Source organism: Grampus griseus (assembly GCF_964374135.1).
Source record: "Grampus griseus genome assembly, chromosome: 2".
In the NCBI taxonomy this organism is placed as follows: domain Eukaryota; kingdom Metazoa; phylum Chordata; class Mammalia; order Artiodactyla; family Delphinidae; genus Grampus; species Grampus griseus.
The window spans coordinates 142071369-142088542 of record NC_139018.1 but is presented as its reverse complement, the minus strand read 5'-3'; the positions used below and the strand labels follow the sequence as shown (position 1 = coordinate 142088542).

General features: G+C 41.7%; 1 protein-coding gene across 1 annotated transcript in view; it reads right to left on the bottom strand.

Moving 5' to 3' along the window:
• ADAMTSL3 (ADAMTS like 3) overlaps positions 1 to 17174 on the bottom strand; it is a gene marked incomplete at its 3' end in the record, with an annotated part of 370362 nt that overhangs the window by 190346 nt on the left and 162842 nt on the right. The window contains exon 7 of the mRNA XM_082647461.1: positions 14511 to 14637. Coding sequence (XP_082503587.1) covers positions 14511 to 14637 — 127 coding nt within the window. The remainder of the gene's footprint in view (positions 1 to 14510; positions 14638 to 17174) is intronic.

Sequence of the window (17174 nt, the reverse complement as noted above, 5' to 3'; positions counted from 1 at the left end):
ATATTGTCTATATTATAAAACATTGAATAAATAAAAATCCCTGAATAGAGAGTGAGAAATGAAAAAAATGACTGGTGAGCTTCTTTACAGAAGAATGTCTGCAAGTAAATGTAGAGGTAATGATAGAATTAGAAAATTACCACTTGCAACCAAACCCCAGTGGAAGTACTGTTTCAAGCCAGGAGCAACAATAGATGCTAAACCTATCATGTGAGAAGTGGTTGCAAAACAGAATATTTAACACTTTAAGATAACACCCTGCAGGTTTCTTACAAGGAAACATGGATCTACGTAACAGAGTGATCTGTATGTCCCCACCTTAGACAAGTGATCAAACATAGCATTACTAATACTGGGAAGGCTGACATCACACAGATGTTCAATCCAGTTCTAATCAAGCCCTGGACCTCACGGCTCAGTTTATAGGAAATACTTGAGGGAGATCAACAAATTAAACGGCAATCAGACAAACACAGGATATGGGAAATGCTATAAGACAACTGGGATGAACGCTTTAAAAAGTCAATATTATGAAAAAATAAATGGTCTAAATAAAAGAGACATCTATGTAACAAAAATTGTTTTGAAAATAATAAATTAGAAAGCTTTCTTGAGCTGAAGAAATCCTGTTTGGGTAGATTAACTGGGCTAAGCGCTCTCTCAAAATCTTTGTGAACTAGGCTATAGTGTCTTTGAGAAGCATTTATCCTATGTAAGTGTGTGCATGTGTGTGTGTATGTGAGTGTGTGTGTGTTCCAACTACCATCCATTGACAATTACACACTTAAGTGAAACCTCTTAGACTAGAACCCCTGGCACTTTATTTTAGCCAGATGGTTCAAACTCGGGGGAAATGTGTGTAAGGAGCAATGAACCCCCAGTCGCCTACAGTACTAACTTGTGGGGAAGTGCACATTGCAGGGCAGCTGGGCAAGGCTAAGTTGGAGCAACCTGTAAGAGTCCCCACGTAAGGCTTTAATGTCATTAGGACATCCCTGGTGGTCCAGTGGTTAAGATTCTGCGCTTCCAATGCAGGGGGAGCAGGTTCAGTCCCTGGTTGGGAAACTAACATCCCACATGCTGCAGTGTAGCCAAAAAAAAAAAGAAGAAGAAGTAGGGAAAGGATTCAACGTCCTTAGATTATGGAAAAGTAATCTATGCCGTACAGTTTTAAATGCATTCTCCTCCTAAACTGCAATTCCCTTCTGTTTCTGTAACTCTCCTACAGAACAGTTGGATACATCTGCCGTCCCTGTGGTACTTTTACAGGGCACTGCCTCCCAGGATCACCTGGAGAACTTATTAAAACACAGATTCCTGCTCCTCCCACAGAAATCCTGACCCAGAAGTTTAGGGTGGGGCCCAAGAATTTGCCCATCCAGCAGCCCCCATACCATGCTGCTACAGAGCATCTGGGAGCTATGTTTCCAATAGCGCTGACCCAGGGTGAGGGAAGACTCCAGGTCCAGGAAGCAGGGATGGTTCTGTAGTCACAAACTTTTCAGCATTTCTTTACTGTTCTGCAGGAAATGGCACAATTCTAGGTCTGACCAGAAATAAAGTGAGAACCCTTGTGAGGTAGACAATTTTAAGGAGGGAGGGGCCAGCTGTACCAAATGTTCTACCGATGAGGGCTTAAAGTGCTGATGGATGAAGCAGTAAAGAGCTTGTTAATGGGCTTTGTAAAGGCAGTTTCAACTGGGTAGTAAGCACAGGAGGCTGTGGTTTGAGGAATAAATGATGACAAAAAAGGAGAAACAGGAAATGTAAACAGTTTTTCCAAAACTTGTCAATAAAGGTAGGTGAAAGATTAGGGTGGTAGCTGGAGATATGGAGTTTAAAAGATGGGGCTTCCCTGGTGGTGCAGTGGTTGAGAGTCTGCCTGCCAATGCAGGGGACACGGGTTCGTGCCCCGGTCTGGGAGGATCCCACATGCCGCGGAGCGGCTGAGCCCGTGAGCCATGGCCGCTGGGCCTGCGCGTCTGGAGCCTGTGCTCCGCAACAGGAGAGGCCACAGCAGTGAGAGGCCCACGTACTACAAAAAAAAAAAAAAAAATGTATATATATATACACACATACTAATATACGTATACATATATTATGTATACATATATACACACACACATATTTTGTAAATTATACTTCTATTTAAGATGGAAGACATCTGGTCACATTTAACCCTGATGGGAAAAGGAGACAAGAGAGGATAAAGAAGAGAGAGGGGATGATGGGTGGGATGAGATCCCTGAGGAAGTAGAGGGGGCTGGAATCCAGGACACAGATGGAGGGATTCATTAGCCTTGGAAAGGAAGAAAGACACTTGTGACTCTGTGATGGGAGGGAGCAAAGAATGGATGGGTGCAGCTGCAGGGCGAGGTCTCTTCTGATGGTTTCTGTTTTATTGAGGTTTTTTTTTTTTACAATCTTCTCTGGAGTTTAGCATAGAATCAGTTTTTGTAAATGGTCCATAAGTGCTTGAAAAGACATTACATTCCGTCAAAATTCAATGGTCCATAATACCTGTTAATGTAACATTACTAATTCTGCTGTGCAGCTCCTACTGACTGAAGTGTGTTCAAGTCTTTCATAGCAGTTTTATTTGCTTCAATTTCTTCTTACAGACCTATAGGGCTTTGTTTTCTTTATACAGTTTGATGTAATGGTATTCACAAATTTTTAAGACTGTTTTTTGATTATTGGTGGATATAACATACTCCTCTTTTTTTTTTTTTTTTGCCTGAGATTCTACTAGTTCTGATATAAATACTGCTATCATGCTTTGCTTGTCTCCCCTGTTACAATGGGACACTTTTAAGCCCCAGACAAATGGCCTCCAGGTTAATTCCCCCTCAGTCTGGAGCTAGACCCAGATCTCATAGGAGCAAGCTGCTTCTTGTGCTTCAGGACAGGTTATGCATAGACCACTTAAAACCTCCTCTCACAAGTCTGCATATGAGGCCACCAATCAGGTCTGATTCTGAGGCTGCTTTAAAATGTTATACTTTCTAATGGTGTAGAATCCAATGGTTGAGAACATACCAGATGGAGGAAGGCTTCTTCTCTACCCCATCCTACGATGTTCATAACAGCAAGTCCACGTCTGGGAACACCCAGATTTGGTGGTGGTGCTGGGAACTGGTTCCTGGGAAACACTTTCATTATTTGGAACTATTTCAAAATTTTTTCATTGAAATTTGGAGTAAGAGATCGTTGCTACTGCTACTCACTGTGCCATCTTCCAGGGCTTCTTCTCATCACAATTTTAATGTCATTTGCATTATTTTTACTCTACAAACTACTGGGAGAGGCAATATGGAATCGTGGTTAAGATCACAGACCCTGGAGCCAGACAAACTGGGTTGGAATACCAGTTCCGCCTCTTACAATGGCTGTATGACTTTGGGCAAGTTCCTACCTTCCCTGTGTCTCAGTTACATCTGTAGAAAGAGGATAATAAGAATACTTGTTTCAAGGGGTTGTTGAGAGGATTTAATAACATAATACACGCAAAGGGCTCAGAAGAGAACTTAACCACCAGTAGGACTGGGTAAGCAAAAGTTATTAACGCCACGCTGAGCACATACTATGCCCCCAGGCACGATCCTACGTAACCTGAGATACATGCCTCCTTTGTTCTAGTAAAAACCCATTCCTACAATTAAGAAAACTGAAGTTTTGCAAGTTTAAGTGACTTGCCCAAGATCACAGACTTCCTAATTAGTAGGGCTGAGGTCGGAACCAAAAACTGCACTCAACTTTTCTACTGTTGGAACAAGTTATAATTGTTTAAACCCAAACTCTCCCACCACAAGTATATTCTTTACAGACTTTGATTTTATGAGTTTCACTTATTTGATTTTGCAATCACTGGGCTGACCCAAGGATCTACGAAGTTTGCTTCCACTGACTTCCCTCCCACCTACCTTCCCTCCCACCCATAAACGCTCAAGTCCAGCTGTTCCATCATATTTTGTCTGTGTCTCATTTCCTGCGGCAGAATCAGTTTTGCTAAGTAGCAAGATGTACAGGAAATAAATTGTCCACACAACATTAACTAATCAATAGACATCAGTTTCAGCCCAGAAGGACTGCAATTTATACCAGATCACTTATTTTCACTATAAAGTCAAACTAGAACGACACCAACCTAAATACACACATTCCGTGGTAACACAAGAAAAGAGATGGACTCTTTTATTACTCTCACTTCAACAACCTCATTTCCACTTTTCCATGCCTGGTTTTTGTTGTTTTTTGATTTTTAAAATCTGGTTGGGTATTTTGCCGAACAAGACTTTCGGTCAATAGCGTATTTCCTGTTACTTTCTTGACCCTGCATGTATCTTCTTCAGCTTTTTTAGGTTGAAACACACACACACACACCCTCCAATCTCCTCTCCATTCCCAAAAAACAAAGGAGTTATTTTTTTAAAAAAGGAAGAAAAGTACCTGAATAAATGCTAATGCTAATAATAATAATAACCCTATGGAAAAATAATACTTATTTTCCTTTAAAGCGAGATAATGGGTATGAAAGCATTCATTTTGTAAACTGAAAAACATATAAACACAAAAATTGTGTTTATTAATGCTCTTACACACCCATAACCACTTGGCATCATTTAACCTAAAACGACATTGTGTAGAACAGGGGCTGACCACTTTCCAAATTAGGGTAGCCAAGTTTGATTCGAGTCTATCGGTCCCTCTGTGGGTGTGGTGGGGGACTGAGGGGACAAAAGAAGGGAAAGCCAGTGTGTGGCTCCACGGATTCTGAACCTGGAGGACTGTCCACATAATGCCTTTTGACACAGAGGTGGGATAAATGAGACGTGCCATGGAACAAACACGGGCAAAGTAAAAATCAGAAATTAACAACCGTCTTTTCAAAAGTAGAGAAGGGACATGGCAGGGATTTGACTTGGTGAGAGCAACCGGCTGCACGCTGGAAACCGATTCCCATCCCTACACCCGCCCTGCGATGACATCCCTACTCCTGCCCTGAGCTGCTCACGTGCTACATCATGGATGTCTCTTATTGCTGAATCTGCAAATGAGTGTCCTTAGCTATTAGCCCTGGTGTCTCTGTAGAAAAAACCTGGAGGTATATCTCTTTAAGGGCTTAAAATGCCTTTACCCCAAAAGAGCACGGTAACAGGCCGAGTGCCTAACAGTGTATTCCTTGCTGCTCGTTTCCAGGACTAGCTTTGAATAACATGCGGTAGAGGGGGCTATGTTACATACAGCATCTAACAACATCTTTCTGTCCAGATGTTCCCCAGCATCCTGCCCTTCATACTGCATCTAAGAAATCAAGAGCCTGGTGAGGACTAAATGGTCATTTGCCTTCTGACTCTGTAATGGGATGTAGAGGTTCAGAATATGTCACCCCCAAATATGCCACTTTGGCATACTGATTATTTTGAATTAAAGGTACTTGAGAAACAGCTAGTGCAAGAAGGACACTCTGACCCTCTACTGGAGGAAAGCAGGAGATAAATCTCAGGGGAAGCTACCCTCCCTGTACCAGGGTGGGTAGAAGGCATCCTTATCACCAAAGACAGGGAATTTGGGGCCAAGAAGGCTGTGTAAACAAATATAAATACGTGCTCTTTAAGAAGACAAGCCATCTCTGTGGAACCTGTTCATTAAAGCTTTGGAAAATTCTTCATATGAGATCCTACGACTTACTTCTCTAACCTCCATTTAATCCCAAGATCTCTGTGTTTGAAAAGAAGGAATAAATTACAAATATATTTCATAGACGTTCAGAAATAAAAGATGTCTTACAAATCATCTATGCGAACAGTCTCAGGACGCAGATGGAAAAGCCGAAGTTCCTGTGATCTTGCCTGAGATCGCAGATAGTGGCCAAGCAGAGGATATTACCCTAGGCTTTGGCTTCCAGTCCAGTTCTGTTGCACAATATTATTTAGTCTCACTGAAAACATAATAGGAAGCAGAGCTGTCTCCAGCAAAGAGCCTGTATTCATTCGTGCAACAGTTATTGAGCTCCTGTGACGTGCCCAGGGCTGTACAAGCACTAGGAATAAAATGGTGAAAATCCCAGACACGGTGTCTGCTTTTGCAACGCCTGACTAGTAGGAGAGACCAATTAAACAAACAAATACAATTGTCCCTCGAACAACACGGGGGTTAAGGGCACTGAACCTCCACGCAGTTGAAAACCCGTGTATAATTTATAGTTGGCTCTCCGTATCCGTGTTTCCTCTGTATCCAAGGCTCCGCATCTGGGGATTCACCCAACAGAGAATCATATAGTACTGTAGTCTTTACTATTGAAAACACTCTACGTATAAGTGGATCTGCACAGTTCAAACCCATGTTATTTACGAGACAACTGTAAATGAAATAATTACTTCTTGCAATAAAGGCTAAGAAGGAAATAGAAAAGAGAAGGGCTGGCTTCAGGTAGATGGGTCAAAGAAAACCTCTCTGAGGAGGTGACCCTTGAGCTCAAGGTTGAAAAAGAGGTAGCCCAGTTAAGAGCTGGGAGAAGCATGTTCCAGGCTCAGGGACTGGTCGAAGCAAAAGCCATGGAGGAAAAGGGCACCTTGCATTCTAAAATCATCCAGAAAGTCAGTAATGACGGGAGACTAGTGAGTGAGGGGCAAAATGGTACACATGACATAACATAAGAGCCTGATCCACAAGACTTTGAAAGTCATGGAAAGGGGTATGGATTTTATTATAAGTGTAAAACTAAAGGCAATTCACAAAGAGGTATTAAGCTGGGGAGTTCCTGGTCAGTCCGGCTACCCTGTGAAAATCAGCCTCAATGACACTCTTTCTCAACAGCACCTACATGTCATTTTCCTCTTTTTTTTTTCATGCGGAGGACATAGAAGAAGCATAAAAACATGGGAAAGAGCAAGGCAAGGGCGAAAGCCCAGGGCTCTAGATTTTCAGTCTTGCGATCTTCTTCCATGCCATGCTCTCTCTCGTGAATTAAATGGGGAAACATCCCATTATAAAGAACAGGGTCTGGGACTTCCCTGGTGGTCCAGTGGTTAAGACTCTGCACTTCCATGCAGGCGGTGCGGGTTCGATCCCTGGTCGGGGAGCTAAGATCCCACAAGCTGTGCGGCACAGCCAAGAAATATTTTTAAAAAGTAACAAAGTCAAAAATAAATAAAATGAACAGGGTCTTTGGTTTGAATATTCTTTTGCCACACACAGTTCTAGCATAAGAGTTTTATCCATCAGAATCTTGCCCAAGAAAGATGAATAAGGAGGCAGAAAAAAATGAAATAAGAAGGCAGGAGGAAGGGAAACCAATCTGTTTAGCATGCCAGCAAGCCAATACAGTCTTCTTTGTTATGGAATAAGTTAAATGCACAGGTTATCTTTGGAAATGACAGTCAAAGGAGAAATGAAGAGTGTATGAAGAGAAAACCTTGTGAGAATTACCCTGTGAGGCAGCCCCACAGTCCGCCTAGCCCAGGATGCTGTATCTGTCGGGAGTACACAGGGATGCTTTGTAAGAAGGTGTGGTTATCTTCACAATGTCCAAAGTTAAGCGTCATGCTGGTGTTCCAGCTCAGCCTTAGGCATCACTGTATCAATAGGCTTAGTTGCCACCAGGGAAAAATGTACAGTTGACCCTTGAACAACGCGGGGGTTAGGAGCGACAACCCCCTCCAGTCAAAAATCTGAGTATAGGGACTTCCCTGGCGGTCCACTGGTTAAGATTCCGTGTTCTCAATGCAGGGGGCACAGGTTCAATCCCTGGTTGGGGAACTAAGATCCTGCATGCCACACAGTGCGGCCAAAAAAAAAAAAAAAAAAAAAAAATCTGAGTATAACTTACAGTTGGCCCTCCTTATACCCAGTTCCTCATATCCGTTCGCAGTTCCGAGTGGGTGGGTCCAACCCACCACAGATTATTTAGTCGTGTAGTATTTACTGCTGAAGAAAATCCAAAACCATGCAGTTCAAACCCGTGTTGTTCAAGGGTCAACTACATCAACAGCTCATATCAGACAAGCTGAGCTTATTTATTTGTCTCATGGGTGCATGCCCTTGTGTGGACACGACCAAAATAATGGGCAAACCTGGTAAAACAAGTGAGTCCCTAAGTACCAAATCAAGATGCTCCAAATAGGGGTGTTGCTGCTTTTAGAGTTTTCCCTCTTTAAAAACGGAGTGGCTTCCAGTTCCCTGTTCCAACAGCCAAAGTTATCGATGCCAGTTGTTAGTTCAGTCTCTCTCCTTCTGCCTGTGAACAGGAAATATGCATGCTGTATGTGGATTAGTTTCTGATACTTCTCATGGCAAAGCTTTTGGCTCCAGGCTCTTACACCTTGAATCTGCCTCCCTGCAGGATGGAAACGAGGGCCCCTGAGCAACCTTGTGCTCTTTCTCCAGAGCAGGGCTGTGCCAATAGCATCTCCCGGCCACGGCCTCCTTCAGTGTAAGTCCCGGGGAAGATCGGAATGATTGCTTGGCAAGGTGAGGACGGAGGAGCCTGGTGGACCCCACAGGTCTGGTGATGCACACTTAGGGATTGACGTGGCTTCGTTTCCCACATTTCTTTCACACAAAGCACGATTATAGGGAAGTGCTTCCATATGGCCCGCGGAAAACCCCAGCCAAAAAACAGCTTCAGCTGGCCAGATTCAGAGCAGCAACAGACATGAAGGGGCCGTAAGGAAAAGCGAGGATGAGAAACACCGAGTTTTCATGCAGGCAGGCATCTCTGCTAAGGCTAGCCTCAGCCCCAGCACAGGCATATAGAGCCTGAAGACTCGTCAGCAGCCGGCGGGATGCCCCCAGCTCTCACCGCATAGCTCTCCTCGCTGCATTCAGGGATCTGTCTGTGAGCTCCAGCTGCCCTTCCTTTGCAGAAATTAATCAAAAAGATTAGATTTTTAGGGGCCCTTCTCCTGGATTGCCCTGAACTGGCATCAGGGGTCTGAGACCCCTTCAAAAAAATCAGAATGGCAAATTTGGGGCTTACGGGGACACATGCATTTTTCTGGAGAGAAAATGCATAATTATCAATAGATTCTCAAAAGGATCTATAATCCCAAAGCTGAAATTCAATGAGAGAGAGAGAGAGGATATGAAGTACCTTATCAAGAGTGAGGAACGATACAGTCAAGCAGGTAAGCCCCTCTCAGCCAGCACAGCCCCCATCCCATCCCCTCCCACCCCAGGGCCTCCTCCACATACTTCTCCAAAAGGACTGGTCTTGACCCAATTTCACTCAGCTTCTACTCTGGTTCAATTAGAATTTTCTCAATTTCTAATCTCTCTCAGACCCTGACAAGATGACATCTTTTCTGATGAGATTTCCACACTTTTTAAAGCCAACAGTAACTGTGGACACTTCCCCAAGGCCTGAGCTGGTGATGATTTTCCCCCATTAGTCCTCTCATCCCAAAGCTGTCCTAGTTAACTCTTCACAGCCCTGCCTGGTTCTTCACTGTCTTCCTCTGGATCTTATTCTTTCCTCTATCTTTAGTTTCTCGTACAATTCACTGTGTTTTGACACCTTTGACAAGACTTTCCTCCACACCCATCAGTAGCTCTCTCAAAAACAATGTGCCGGCGGACCACGTGTTGATTTCGAAATCTGTTTACATTTAATGTTATGTTAGAGGTGTGACATCTTTTGGTACCCATATGAGCAATATCTCCAATAAAAATATTGCTAGCATTTACTGAGCTCTCTCTAGGTGCCAGACACTATGTGGAATGCTCGGCATGACTGAGTTATTTAATCCTGACAATAACTCCACAAAGGCGGTACAACCGCTGTTCCCAGTTTAAAATGAGAAAGTCAAGATACACAGAAAAGTTCAAAAACTTGCTCTGTTTACAGAGCTAGTAAACAACAGGCCCAGGATTTAAACCCAGGCAGTCTGGCCCCAGACTCCGATTTCTTAACCATATTCCTTAACTTCCCTATTCCTTAGTTTTCTCACCTGTAAAATGGGTCGGACAATGTCAAAACCACAATGTAAGGGGGCTGGTGGAATTAAATGATATGCCTGAAGAGAATGTTGGGAATTATAAAGCATTAGATCAATATTACTAATGACAGAATGGATGGAATGTGATATCCTTGGTTTCCCAGCTCCTTAGAAGCCAGTGTGTCATATGCCACAGTTCTGGTCAGCAAGGCAAAACTCCCTGGGGAAGACTTCCCTTCCTGACTAAAGGGCACAGTATTAAAAGAATGCCTTTTGCGCCATCTTCTTCTTTATCATCTGCTGTGTGGATGTGTTGTCTGAGTATTAAATAGTGACTTAGCAACCCCAGATGAAAGCCATACTCTAAGCTGGTGAAGGAGAGACAGGAGCCTGGTTCCTCAAAAACATAGTAAAAACAGCTTCCCCAAACTTGACTGCCAGCTCCAGACTTCTTGTTAGAAGAGATATGTAAACTCCTGTATCTATAAGTTGGGTCTTCTGTGAATTCCCATAGAATGCATCTCTCACTGGTACCCACCACTCAAAGCCAGCTCCTTCAGGAAGCCCATGGATCTCATGGTTTCCAATCTCACCTAGGCCCCCTTGCAGCTACTCCTCTACTTCATTACTGTCTTTTTTTTTTTTTTTTTGGCTGCGCTGCGTGGCTTGTGGGATCTTAGTTCACCGGCCAGGGATTGAACCCGGGCCCCAGCAGCGAGAGCACGGAGTCTCGCTGGGAATTCCCCTCCTTACTGTCTTTGATGAGTTCCTTATCCGCCTTTCCTTGATGGGAGCACGCTCGAGTCCCTGATAGCCCTCACTCTTTTCTTTTTTTATTGAAATATAGTTGATTTACAATACTGTGTTACTTTCAGGTATACAGCATCTTAATTCAGTATTTTTGCAGATTATATTCCATTACAGGTTATTACAAGATATTGGGTATAATTCCCTGTGCTATACAGTATATCCTTGTTGCTTATCTATTTTATATATAGTAGTTTGTATCTGTTAACCCCAAACTCCTAATTTGTCCCCCCCCCCCTTTGGTAACCACAGGTTTGTTTTCTACATCTGTGAATTTGTTTTATTTTTTTAATTTATTTTTTATATTTTTTATTTATTTTTTATTTATATTTTAGGGAGCCTGAAATCTTTTCATAATTCCTTGGCACCATAGTATTAGCTCACAAAACACCCACTCGTGCTTACTGTCTGCAGCAGACAATTTATATGATAGCATTTTTTGCAATGAAAGAATACTAAACCTGTTTCTCAAGTCACTAAGCACCCTCCTGCTACAACTATTCCCAAAGCTTGCACAGATATTTTGTTGTACTTAAAATTTTGTTTTTTCTACTGTTAATCCCTTTGCCAATGTTTTATCCTAAAGAAGAAGGAAGTGATGTAGAGATCATAGCTTCCAATGAAGAAAAGGATGGCTGGAGAGTCGGGTCATCTGCCTCATCTTTATCCTTCAGTCAGTGTTAACTATGTGTCAGACACTTTTTCATATATAGTCCAATTTGATCCCCACAATGACCCTAAGAGCTGAGCATAACTATTTTTCCCATTTGTGAATCTGTTTTAGAGCCCTCACTCTTAAGCAGCTGACTCTACCTCCTAATGAACAGAGTTTTTAAAGAAAAGACAAAACACTGTATTGGAACACAGTTAATTTCTCAAGGGTGCCTGTAGTTATCCAGTTCTTGACATGGTGTGGGTGTGTACCCCTCCCTTATTCCTGGGAAAATCCTTCCCTTGATACATTCTCTCACCTTCTGTTCACTCCTAAACCCACTGCATTCAGGCTTTGGTTTCAGCCAGAAGTTCGTTGAAACCACTCTTGCTAAGGTCACAAATTTGGCTTCAAATTGCCAAAGAGAAATTTTTGGACCTTAATTCCAGCTCACCTCAAAACAGCATTTAACATGGCCGACTATTACCTCCTTTTTGGAATTACTTATTCCTTCAGCTTCCATACTGCTTTGGCTAAGTTCTGAGTTTACCTACTCTTTTCATTATCTTTTCACTTGAATTCCCTTAAACGTTTTCCCTGGCTAAATTGTCATGACTTCCTGATAGATTCTATATACTCTCTTTGGAGGGACTCAGCTAATTTATAGCTAAAGACCACCAAGATGGGGATTTTGCCACTAGCAACAACGGACTATCATGTTTCAGATCAACTCTTCCACTCCAAAGACAATCAACATCTGTTTGAAGGTATCAGATAGGTATCAAGGCACTGAATACTTAAGGGGCCAAATTTCGGGAAAGAAGAAAAACCCAAGGAGGTGAACGTTTGTCTTTTTTTTTTTTAACATCTTTACTAGAGTATAATTGCTTTACAATGGTGTGTTCGTTTCTGCTTTATAACAAAGTGACTCAGTTATACATATACACATGTTCTGCCTAGAGGGGTGGGATATGGAGGGCGGGAGGGAGGGAGACGTAGGAGGGAAGAGAAATGGGAACATGTGTATATGAACATTATCTTTGATATGCATCTCCTCTCCATGCATTCCTTACCCTGATGAACAGCAAATAAATCCACCCAGCTGCTCAAGCTGGAAAATCTGCAACACCCTACCTCTCTTTTCTCTCTTAGTCTTCGTTCAAAGAATTATCGAACTCCACTGACTCTCTTAAATCTCTCTCCCATCTGTTTCTTCCTCTGCCTCTCCCACCACACGACTCCCGACCAAGGTCTCATTATTTCAAACGCCCTGGAATATTTAAAAACGGCATCCTGCTTAGCCTCCTTGCTTCCTGGCTCACCTCCACATGCAGCCAGAATTATTTCATTAAAACACAAATCTAACCACGCCACTCCACTGCCTCAGTGGCTTCCATGACTCCATGTAACCTGAAATGTGAAGCACACTGATGAAGGCCTTCATGGCTGTCTGCCGTCTCAGTCCCCCACCCTAACCAAGGTGCAATCCTACTAGTTCCTCAACAAAGTCCAGGCTTCCCTCTAGGGTCACACCATGAACTTTGTGCTTCCTCTGCCTGGAAAATCCTCCCCACCTTCCACCCCTCCTGTAAGGTTCTCCCCATGTTGGAAGAATAGGTAAAATCCCTATTTCATAAGTTACATCCAAATAACCACGAAGAAATAAAAGAGTTTAAAGTAGGAACACACAGGGACTTCCCTTGTGGCGCAGCGGTTAAGAATCCACCTACCAATGCAGGGGACACGGGTCAGATCCCTGGTCTGGGAAGAACCCACGCGCAGCGGAGCAACTAAGCCCGTGCACCACAACTACTGAGCCCGCGCTTTAGAATCCGCGAGCCACAACTACTGAAGCCCATGCACCTAGAGTCCGTGCTCCTCAACAAGAGAAGCCATCATAATGAAAAGCCCGCACACCACAACGAAGAGTAGCCCCCGCTCACCACAACTAGAGAAAGCCCGTGCGCAGCAACAAAGACCCAACACAGCCAAAAATAAATAAATAAATTTATAAATTTATAAAAAACTAAAAGTAGGAACACACACAAAAAAGCACTGGCAGAAGGCGCACATGTATAATTTTTTCCCTTTAAGGCAAGGGTCAGCAAACTACAACCTGAGGGTCAAATTCAGCCTGCAGGCTAGTTTTTGTAAATAAAGTTTTATTGGAACACAGCTGTGCCCACTGGTTCACGGGTTGTCTGTGGCTGCTTTTGCCTGGCAACAGCACAGTGTTGAGTAGTTGAGACAGAAACCATATGGGCTGAAAAGCCCTAAAATTTTTACTCTCTGACCCTTTACAGAAAAAGTTGACTGACGCCCAAATTTTTTTAAAAAAATTTAAAGCAGATATTATTGAACTTAAAAGATGGAAAAGTCTGAATATGTAGAACTTAGAAACTACTGATTCTACAAACACAAACAATATTGAAAGTCAAATGACAAACAGAGAACATTAGAAATAGGTACAACAGACAAACAAATAGTATATATGCATGATACAAGTGAGGAAAAGATCACCATCCAAATAGGAAAAAGAGTAAATGACTTCAGCAGCTAATTGAAACCTGAAGAAGTATAAATGGGCAAAACATGCATGATGGTATTTTCTACCTTGTTAGCAATCAGAAGGGGGCAAAAAAAATAATGACTCATAGTTTACCTTAAAAAATCAGCAAATTAAAAAAAAATAGTTATACTCTGTATTGGCATATATTCAAAGAAACAGGTAGTCTTAGAAGAGGTAACTGGAATAGGGACTTCCCTGGCAGTCCAGTAGTTAAGACTTCGCCTTCCAATGCAGGAGGTGTGGGTTCGATCCCTAGGATCTCACATGCCTCCTGGCCAAAAGACCAAAACATAAAACAGAAGCAATACTGTAACAAAGTCAATGAAGACTTTAAAAATGGTCCATATCAAAAAAAATCTTAAAAAAAGAGGTAATGGGAATAAAAATTTGATATACTACCCTTTTTGGAAGAAATTTGTCTTTTAGAACACGGGTCAAAAGTTCTTTCCAACGAAAAAGCTTAGCGTTGGGAAAATGTTATTCTAGTATCAGACGGTCTAAAGCACATGTTTTATGGTAACATCGTATCGGGTTTAAAACCTACTTTTTTCAGGAGAAACCTGTGACTTTGATTGTCCCCGCACCAGCCTGCAGGTGGCGCCGTCACCAGCACAGACGCCACAGTTGTCTTCCTTGGCGTTGCTCCCCAGTTGTCGGTCGCAGCCCACTGCCTGCAGACAGACAGAAGCACGGCGGTCAGGAGCGGGTAGAGATACGGGGATGTGAGACCTTCTGTATGTCAGAAACCGTATTTATGGTGTTATCCTTCTTAAATGTATGAGTTGGCTCTCTTTTATGAGGATATACTTTTTAAAAGATATAATAATATATAAAGCTTGACAGTACCCTGTCATTTATATGATTCTTCTCCAAAGGCCAAAGAATTAAAAAAGACTTGAAACTGTCCCTTGACACTCCCACTCTTACTGTTTTATTTATAATTTTATTCAGATATTTTATGTACATAAAATGAATGGAACATTACAGATATTTCCTCTCTCCTCTTTCACCACCTCTTCCCTCTCTTTCTATCCCTACCCTAGTCCTATTCTCTCATTTCTTCCCCCAAATGACCACTATTCTGAAGTTGATGTATATCCTTCTGGTCCATAGTTTTATTTTAATTTTTTTTTTCTGTTTTTAATCTCAATCTATACCTGTATCTTAATACTGACGATATATCCATATCTCTCTATATTCTGTATTTGTATCTTTGCTTTCCTTCTGTTTATCATTATCTATACCTATACCTATCTCTACCTGTATGCCATTATATATATATGTGTGTGTGTATATATACAATCTTTATAAAATCTTTTATAAACAATTTTTAAAATGTAAGGAAGGAATTAATGAGAGAGCTATCTCATAGAATATGCTTATACTGATATCCTTCAGTCTCTTGTGAATTACTGCTTTTGTGAGTTGTGTGTATTTGCTAGACTGTGAGCTTCCTTGTATGAGAAAAAGGGCTACGTCTTGTATTTCTTTTTATTTTACAAATATGTCTTTTACATGATGTGCGCCCAATAATATTAACTGATGAGCTAGTTTATCTCTACCTCTGCATACACATTCAACTTTATTTGTATTTATATGCCTGGTGTGTAAGTGCAGAGACCTCAGAGGCAAACAGCCCACTTACAAAACCTGCCCTGTCCTACCGCCCCTTTCAAGCTGCAGGGTGTTGAACAACTGAAACTCTAGGAGACTCATTTTCCTCAAGAGTAAAATAGGGACAATAATACATACTCCACGTAGGGTCTACTAAGAATGAAATGAGAAAATATATGTGAAACTCTTAGTACAGTGATTAGAATACTCAAAGGGCTCATCAAAAGAGAGCCCCTTTAATCTCTCTCTGTTTTTCATTTTGTTTTGACTGCTGGGTTGAGCCCCTATGCTTTGGTTTGGAGAACTGCTGGATCAGATTTTGTATCCAAGGTGTTGAAGAGAATATAAAACAGGACGAAGTTGGAAGCACATCTATAGACTATTCTTTCCAAAATGCTGGTGCTGAAGGGAAGGAAAAAGATCAAATGAAAGTTTCAGGGCGAGGTAGGAAAAGTTCCAAGGAAGTTTAAGGAAAAGCCTATGATTAGAGATATTTTCAAATTCACAAAGGGCTGTCATGAAGAAAGGGTTTACATTTGTTCTGTGTATTTTCAAACGGTGAAAGCTACAGGTTTAGGGATAATTTAGTTCAATATGAGAAAGTTTTTAAAGGCAGAGTTATCCAACAATAAATATTCAACCATGGGCTAGGTAGGAGACTTTTTGGCAGGAAAATTGGAGAGGGGATTAAATTATTTGATGAGCAGCTGAATCCTTTGAGACCCTTTCATCCTGATTATATGATTTTTATAAAGATAATAGTAAAATATTAATAATAATAGCTGATTTTTATTGAATGCTTACCACGTACCTGGCATTATGCCAAGTATGTTATACACATTATTTCATTTAATCTTCATAGCAACCTCCTGATACCTTCTATCTCTATTTTACAAATAAGGCATCCGAGGGTCACTGAGGTTATATGACTTTCCTACGTTACACAACGAGTGTATTGTTTTAAAACCTGTTTTAAAACCCAGTTCATCTGACAGCAGAATCCTAACACTATGCTATACCTTCCTCACCTTTAGTATCAGCAGATGGACAACAATGAACCCAGGTACATAGGCCATTATGTTAACATTTACAAGTACATGTGGAATAACTTAAGAGTGATTGATTTTGGAAACACACTTGCGTGGTTGAGATTCAATCAGTGAGTAACTTGTGTTCATGCAACTTTCTCAAAGGGTAGTAATTCTACCATCAAATTATAGAAACACTGTTCCTCGGCCAAGCTCTGTCCTCACACATCTGTGTCCCTGAGCACTTTGCATTTCATAAGAATGAGAATCACCCTTTATCTGGTCCATCCAGGAAGGGTGTGGGTTTAGGAGCTAGGATGGGTTTGTTTTGAAGAGTGTTTAGAGCCTTGCAAGACCCTGGGCAATCGAATACCCCCCTGAGCACTGACATTTATTTCATAATTTTTAAAGCTAGAGTTCATCCAAACATTACAGCCAAAACTAAGCATGTGAAAACATCACAGAAAAATAATATCTGAAAAGAAGGTCTCGTTGCCTTGTGATTCATAGGGTATAAGCCAGAACTGCCCTTGAATTTGAGGGACTACCGAATTTTCACTCTCACT